The sequence below is a fragment of the Bemisia tabaci genome, chromosome 3, assembly GCF_918797505.1.
Source record: "Bemisia tabaci chromosome 3, PGI_BMITA_v3".
In the NCBI taxonomy this organism is placed as follows: domain Eukaryota; kingdom Metazoa; phylum Arthropoda; class Insecta; order Hemiptera; family Aleyrodidae; genus Bemisia; species Bemisia tabaci.
In genome coordinates this window covers 15,520,711-15,529,178 of record NC_092795.1, presented here as the reverse complement: position 1 = coordinate 15,529,178, position 8,468 = coordinate 15,520,711, and the positions used below count along the sequence as shown (strand labels likewise).

The following is an 8,468-nucleotide window of genomic DNA, read 5'->3' as shown; positions in this document are numbered from 1 at the left end:
ATTGAGGTGTCAGTGGTGCAGTTGCAAAAACGTATAACTTGTTTGCGGTGTTTCAAAATCATTCCTCCCATTATATTTCATAAAAGAAGAACGAACCAACTCTTTCGCTTGATATTTTAACATAATATTTTTTATGTAGAGCAGAAAAATCAAGAAAGTTTTTTTTAAAAAAAAGCTATGGATTCTTCAGTTTGAAAAATAAATTATTGCAGAAAGTCTGCAATATCGCAAACCGAGACTTACATTTTGTACTTACATCGTAGATATTTTCATAGTTTTATCATCAATAAATAACAATAGGTTTCCCTGCAATGTGTCCCCGCACCATCACTAAAAAATTTCCATGATTTAAATGTGATAATCTTGCCTTAAGATTAGAAGATAAATTCAGACTTAGCCAGTAATGACTTTCAGAGGAGGCATTTCCCAATAAGCTTATTAGAATTTGGAGGTAATATGCTCTGATAAAAAGAATAAAAATAAATACCAGTAGGAAAAAAATATTCATGACGAATAATATATTAAATAAATACAAAATCTAACATAAGATTCGTTACATCGATCATGTTGATTTTAAATACATTCAGTTTATTCCTGCATGCACATCAAATATGTAAAGGTGCATGCAAGAATAAATAAATTAACATTTAAACTTAATTTATTTTAAAATTACTTTCACAAACGTTTGATGCTTGCATGCATTGTCTTGCGATCTTTAAGTTATTTACATGTTGTAGGTGAAAATTTTGAAGTATGGCAGCACACAATTTCTAATGTCGTCTACAAAAATAAATTGAATAAGTGCTCCATTATTTTACTTTGTTACGCAGATCACCTAAATAATTTGAATTTCTGTCAAAAGTAACAATCTTTTACGAAACTAGTCATTCTTATGGAATACATAGAAAATGGAATAAATCGAATGATGAGATTTCAGATTCCAAAATATTCAGGTTTATTCTAAATCCAAGAGGGTCGAGAGACAGTTCTACAGGCGCAGAACTCAGCAGTCAAATAACTACTTTTCTCACAGAAAATACACAATTTTTCATTAAATAACTCGAAAGTAAAAAAAAAGAGGGCAGAAGGAGAGTTTGTATTCAAAGGCCTAGGAAAGTAGCATTTCATGACAACTGAGGTAAATATTTAATCGTAAGTTTAGACTGCACTTAAGAGATCTGGCAGGGGAACGTAAGTTGCATTCATAGTAACAGCCTTTGAATACCTCATCTTGTTTATTCACAATGTCTTGTAAAAACCTTGTTCACGATCAAACTTAGCATAAAATAACAGAAAATGTAACATATAAGAGACTCCCAGCAACTGTAATAATGATAAATAATATAATTTCAATTTACAACTTTCATACAATAATGAAATTTGAAAAGAAAAAAAAGGGGGGGGGGGAATAAAACAATTGAAATGAAATAAATTGATAAATTAAAAAATAGACAAATATCTAATTACAGAGTAAAATAAAATTGGAAATTATACAATTATTCACTAAAATGTGTCTAATCGCAAACAAGGCTTCTCCGAGGAGAGGACATTTAAAAAAATAAGATACAAAAAAGAATAAACAAGAACCGAAGTTAGAATTAGAATAAAAAAAAATTAAAAAATCAATACAAAAAAGAAACAAGAACATAGTTTTTTGAAAATATTTACTAACGGTTTGCATTTTTTAACTGATTAGATAGCCAGTCCAAACCTTCATATAATCCATCACCACTAGTAGCACACGTTGCTTGAATATACCAATTACGATTACGTAGAGAATGTAAACCCAATTTGTCAGTTATTTCTGCAGCGTTCATTGCATTAGGTAGATCCTAAAACAGACAAAAAAATAATTTAGATCCATACATTAAAATTGAAAATCGCAGATAAAGTCTCCTACCTAAACTTTACCCAGCCAAAGTTAATCTTGAGTTGATGTAGGTGTGGAACAAATTGTTTGTGGCAAATGACAAGGAGTTAAAGACATCGTAAGGCCTACGTTGAAATGAGTATAGTATCTTGGATGCATCTATCTGTAACAGATACCTTTTTTACTATCTAAGAGTTCTCTCAGAAACCCCAGATAGTGTGTTCAAGTATTTACCGATTTAAAGTATCTTGGATGCATCTATCTGTAACAGGTACCTTTTTTACTATCTAAGAGTTCTCTCAGAAACCCTAGATAGTGTGTTCAAGTATTTACCCATTTAATTACAGGCGAAGCATTCTTTGAAAGAGGAGGAACTACAAAGCTACAAAAAACCAATTGGAATATTTAATCCTTTTCTATCTTCCTGATGTTTTTCCTCCTTTAGTCGATATCTTTTGCGTTTCCTTTTCATTTCATTTTAGATTATTCTCTCTTCTTCTTTCCAACAGATCAATCAAACATTAGATTTCACGAGGCGAGGACTTACTGAAGAATAGTATTAGTAAATTTGGGGAAAAAAATAAAATGTTTTTCAGAGAAAATTACAGAAATATTAAGGCGGTATTCTACAGAAGGAAACAAAACTTCTTTGGAAAATAAGTGATTTCAGAATGTCTAGGAAAATTATCTTCCCCTACTCCCTGAATTTCCAGGTTTTACTGACCCTTGGATTTTCTGTCTCCCTGATATTAAAGATCATAAAAAAAGAACCCACCGTCATGAGAACATAAAATACAGTAGTAGAGTCTTGTTTATCTGTGATTGCCAGTATGCACTGTCAATTTAAGCAGCCTTCTTTTCTCTTTGCAAATCAATGTTCGAAACTTCTACCAGAAGTTTCTTTCACAAATGATGTTTCCATTCTTTGTTCAACAGGTGACAATAAATACTACATTTATTCTTAGCCAATAATTGGGTTCTTTTTCTAATACTTAACAATAAGCGTTTACACAATTAATTTCAAATACAGTCTTGCAAATTTTGTCTTTTAGCCCCAGCCATATCGCATAGTTTTGGATCATCCATGATTATTAATGATTTGTAGTGTCTTCCCTCCCAATTATCGCAGATAATCAAGACTATACTGTACAGATAAAAAGAAAAAATTAAGAGACTACTTACTTGCTTGTTCGCAAAGATAAGAAGCACTGCGTCTCTTAGTTCGTCCTCTGCTAACATTCTCATTAACTCTTCTCTTGCTTCACCAATTCGTTCTCTGTCGTTGCTATCAACAACAAATACCAGTCCCTGCAAAACAAAAAGTTATTTTAGAAATGATACTCAAAGTGTGGGATATAAATCCAGGCAAAAAACAGCAGACTTGCGGTGAATCTCCACCGCAATCTTACAGATTTTTCCAAAACAATATCATTCATAATTATTAGTCCCTGGAGATAATTCTTGGAAGATATTTTGCTAATCAGAATTCAGGGTTGCCGTAATTTCCAAATCTTCAAATTCCCTGACTTTCCCTGCTTTTTATGCTTTTTTCGTGACTCCACAATTTTCTAATCCCTGACTTCGCACCACTTTCCCTGACCTTCGAACAGTTCCATATAAGAATTTTCTTTCTTTTCCTTTTTTTTTTTTTTTTAAAGAAAGGCTGACTTTCACTCAACTTGAGACGCAACTTTCTTGTTTGGAGATCAGATTATGGAAAAAGGCATTCAGAGGCTGGTCAGAAGAAAACAAGCCTTGAAAATAACCAGAAATGGTAAACAGTTTAAAAATTTTAGTGATTAGCACATGTGGCAGTAATTCCCTGACTTCAACCAAGAATTCCATTATTTTTTTATATTGGCGCGAATTCCCGGACTCTCCCTGTTTTCCAGGCTCCCGGAAACCATGGATTAATTCATAGCCTGAAAAATTTGTTAGCATACAGCTCATCTTGGAGAGGTACATTTTGAGGTTTTCAGAATAAGCGATCAGTAATTCAGTCACTCAAAAATCCAGGTAACAAACTTATATAGATTTTTCTGAGTTACGAGGGAATTGGTCTATATTGTAAACTGTCATAAGAAAGATAGGAATAGTTGCGTTTTGAGGGGAACAGGATTAAAAATCACGATGAGCCTATCAAAAAAGCCTGCAATTCACTTCCTACTTCACGCTATGCTGAAAATTTTTGTGCATTTCATAGTTTCCTGCTTCAAGAAGTATACTCAAATAGAGACATGATTTCAAACAGATGGATCGCACTGGTTTCACAACTCTTTGCAAAACTAATAGGGTGACATGTTCCTTACACAAAAACAAATGACTAAAATACCTCTACTTAACTCTATGAAACTTAATTTTAAAAGCAGGAGAAAGAAGCTGTTGAGTATATAGGTTTGTTGTGTTTTTTGAATTTTTCCGATGCGCTTATTGCAGTTCAAAAGCCACTTTCTATAAGAAAAACTTTTCTTGCTCTTGGAAAAATTTGCAACAAGAACATTTTCATTTCATTTTTAAATTACTTCAGTTCAACATTTCAAGTTTTGCAGCATGGATCCACACATGTTGGCTTCACAGAGAGAGCAAGAAACAGGAGGTTGACTCGAAAGAGAATTGTATTGAAAGTAAATCAGATAAATTCTGTAATGAAATTGCAACGAGAGAGAGAGAGAGAGAGCTATCCCTACTTACATATTATACTCCTTAAGAATATGACTCAAATCCCTCAACTAGGCTACCAGATTTGGGGTAAGATTGGTAGAGGTGGATCAGAACATTGATTATTTTTGATATTCCTTTTTTTTCATGATTAAATATCTCTGAAGCAATTTTCAAGAATTGTAAGCAAACTAAGTAATGAAAACCATGAGAAAGAGCTTCTCACCTGTGTGTTTTGGAAATAGTGCCGCCATAAGGGCCTAATTTTGTCCTGACCACCCACATCCCACACGGTGAAACTGATATTTTTGTATTCGACAGTCTCTACGTTAAAACCTGTGGAACAGAGAGAAATCATGATGTAATGAGTATAGCAATGGGCACATAAACTAGAGATAAAGAACTTTTCTCAAGATTCAAAAGTCAAATGGGATCTTTGATGCCTTCCTGAGTGTTGATGAACATAAGTGAATTGGTCTTTGTTGTTTTGGTTTATATACAGCAGCTATGATTATATTGAAAAATTCTATTCGGTCCGGTGGCCATGTAACTGTCCAATGATATATTTTTGGAGGAAACATACATGATGAGCCGTGGCATTATGGAGACGAGAAGAAAGAATAAAATATAGTCTCTGCCTTGTCAAAATGTAACTGAAGCTTATGTAATACAGTCCAAACTAAATAAACTAGTCACTGTTTATTCTAATTATAAAACTACGTGCAAGAATCTTTTGGATTGCTCTGAAAGAACTTGAAATTATTTCACATAAATTTTACCTTCAAATTAAATGCCTGATTGGATTAAGATTTTAATCAATGACAGGAAATTCCCCAATAAGAATTTTTTACTGCTTAGAAAACTGAAAACTTTCAATATCAGGGCAAATTTTATTTATCGGCTGACATAAAGCATCACAGTAAGATGGTGTCAGAGAGTTTTAAGTGATAAGACATCACATCAACTTATTATAAAAGACAGATAAATTCTGTGCAATCTATGAATGTGCTTCAATGTGGGTGCTTGAGAGTACAGGACAGAAATTTATTCCGAAACGAAATTCATGCCTTACTGTGATGATCAACTTGTTGTTCATAAAAATTTAACAAAAAAAAAAAAAAAAAAAAAAAATGACTTCCTTCAGATAAGTAGGCATTAATTCACTTTTCTAGGCAAGTAGCTGCTCTGCAACAATCTAATGAAGGAACTAAGAGCAACAATGCTGCTATTGTTATGCACAGATGTACTAAAAGGTCTTTAGTACACGATGGTCCAAAGTAAGCGAGTGTCTATTTGTGTTGCTACAACACACACACGAAACTTGTGTTGTTGGCTGACTTCAGTTTCATCCTAAATTCTAATTTAAAGCACAAGACTAGGCAGCTGCTCATTCATCAGAGTATTTTGAACCTCTGATCAGGCCGACTGAAGTTCGGATCAACCCTGGAGGACTGCTTGCATACATGGTATGAAATAATAGTTTCCTCATAAAATTTTCAAAATCTCTCCTAACACTTAAAACCTGCATTGGAATTAGTTGATAGAAACTTGAAGCCTACTAGTAGAAGGAACAGAGGTTACTATCATACCACTGTCACTAATATCTTGCATCAGCTAAATTCTGAGTTTTTGAAGGGTTAGTCTCCTTATAGGAGAATTATTTATGACAGAGAAAACTTTGATTCTATTCAAGTTCTAATCCTGCGACCGTAAACCAAGTCTGTAGCAGCTATACCTAGCTGTACCTAGCTAGTCTTGTTACCTAGCTATAAGACATACTTCTTTTCTACACTGAACAGATGCACGAGGTAACCAAAACTCGCTTAATACCACAAGAATAGTTGCAGAAAGACAAGCATATGATATCACGATGAGTTGGCTATAGCATTGCTTTGTATGTAGCTTTGCAGGGCAAGAAATCAAGGCACCAACATGATATACTTACAGAGTTTTGTTCAGAAAACTGGGAAGCTACTGTCAATACCATATGCTCAGAGAAAACCTTCATAACATATTGAAATAAAATAAAACAAAAATTCAGACTTCAGATTCAACTCAGCTCAAATAAGACGAAGAATTCTAGGTTATGCCAACTTCCGGAGATAACTCTTACAAAAAGAAAGAACTGAGGGTCTGAAAGATTCATTTTAATCCTAACACTACTCAGAATAATCATTGCAGTTTTAACTATTTCTGTCGCTGAAGGCTAGCGAGCTTACAAGATCGTACCAAATGCTTGATCAGAATTTAGATGTTGATACTAATTAGAGGTACAGTTAAATTTATAAAGATCAAAATTATCTTACCAATTGTAGGAATAGTTGTGACAATTTCTCCTAATTTAAGCTTGTAGAGGATTGTTGTTTTACCAGCGGCGTCTAATCCGACCATGAGTATCCTCATTTCTTTCTTGCCAAAAAGGCCTTTGAAAAGATTTGCAAACATATTCCCCATGTTGACGGTTGATAAAAATCCTAAAAGAGGCAAGAAAATTAATTGAAATTAGGGTGATGAGCAACAGATACAGGGGGAAAAACTCATGATAGGGTAGAGATTAAAATGAAAGCTGTTCTGATGTTGGCTATCAGGAAAAGAGAGAGCATTGGCTTCACTGGGAAAACAACAATGGAGTTTTCAGGTACTTAGTGAAAAGATCATACACCTCTGTCAGAAGAACTGAAACTGACCGACTCAAAACGAAAGCTAAGAAGTTGGACAGGCCACTAAAATATGATGATAAAGCGCCGAATGTAGACGTATGATGGCAACAGCACGGGGGGTTTCATCAAGGAAAGAAATAAAAATTGAACTTGGTTAAGTAATATTGTAAGTACCAGATTCGAAATTCCAATCAAAATGACACAATTAAAATGGGTTAAAGCAAAAGTAGAGAGGGCCGAGAGTTAGTTATAAACTTTTACGGAGATTTAACAAGAATTAAACATTATCGAAGAGTAAACGTAGTGAACAAAACACGATTATCCAAGCGTCAGAAGATAATATAGCCTGAGGTAGAGGTTTGATGCCACATTCAAGGACTCCTCCCAACACGACGCCGAACAAGAAAATAGGCGATTAAAACTGCAAATAGAGATATTTAAGAGTTAAGGATAGTAACTTTGAAGTTAATACTTCGGAGCATTACAAAAAGATTACCTTATTTTGCGTAAAAACGACACTCTAAAAAATTCAGTATGTGATTTTTCAACAAAAATAGTCTACCACTGCCAGAATGGCGGATGCGGGAAGATGTTGATTGTGATTCACCGTTGTCGTCATGTCGTATGCCACGTATTGGAAATTACAGGCTGTGATTGGAGGTTTTCAGTTCACGTGATCAAAAAATGACCAATCGCCGGGCACTAATGCGTGAAGAGAACCTTTTTCGAATTCAAATTTTAGCCGGCAATTTCCTCCGGTTGAAAATTAAGTAAAATAAAGGATCTTTCGATTAATATTTGTGGACCTTGACGGAGGAGGCCCAAGAAAATCCCCGAAAATCTCCTTACGAAAATCCGGTTAATGTTTCAACTCAAACTGTCTCGATTTTTTTCCATTAAAATCATAAACAAAAAATAAAAACCAATATGCTATTAGGCTGTGCCTTTTACCAGGAACAATGTTCTCATTGCATGACATTGTTGGTGCTTTTTTTTTTTTTTTTTTTTTGATGCTGTTTTTGCTTCCTTTTTTTCTCGAATTTCAATTTAAAATCTACAGAGGCAGCCAAAGTAAAATCTCTTTCCTTTCCCTTTTATCTGATACTTACTTTCAGAATTTTTTCCGAAAAAACTTTCAAGAGACTTTCACAACCACTCTCTAATAGTGTGTTGGATGTTCAAAATGCTATCCTCAAGAAGTATTCTATACTTTGACAGGAGTTCTGAGTTTTTGAATAAAAATGGCATCCAAAGAAGTCACATGAACTGAATGAGCTTCT

The 8,468-nt window shown here is 34.0% G+C and overlaps 1 protein-coding gene across 2 annotated transcripts; it reads right to left on the bottom strand.

Moving 5' to 3' along the window:
- Nucleotides 1-503: 503 nt before the first annotated feature.
- Arf1 (ADP-ribosylation factor 1) lies at nt 504-7,835 on the bottom strand. 2 transcript variants are annotated; one of them, XM_019058490.2, is made up of 5 exons: nt 7,685-7,835; nt 6,835-7,002; nt 4,755-4,864; nt 3,053-3,178; nt 504-1,832 (listed from the first exon to the last, which is right to left on the bottom strand). In XM_019058490.2, the coding sequence occupies exons 2-5, from the start codon at nt 6,980-6,982 to the stop codon at nt 1,668-1,670; spliced, it is 549 nt and encodes a 182-aa protein (XP_018914035.1). In that variant the 5' UTR covers nt 6,983-7,002; nt 7,685-7,835; the 3' UTR covers nt 504-1,667. The 2 variants fall into 2 exon arrangements, with proteins under 2 accessions (XP_018914035.1, XP_018914036.1); XM_019058491.2 differs by lacking the exon at nt 7,685-7,835 and adding an exon at nt 7,363-7,521.
- Between the last annotated feature and the right edge of the window lie 633 nt (nt 7,836-8,468).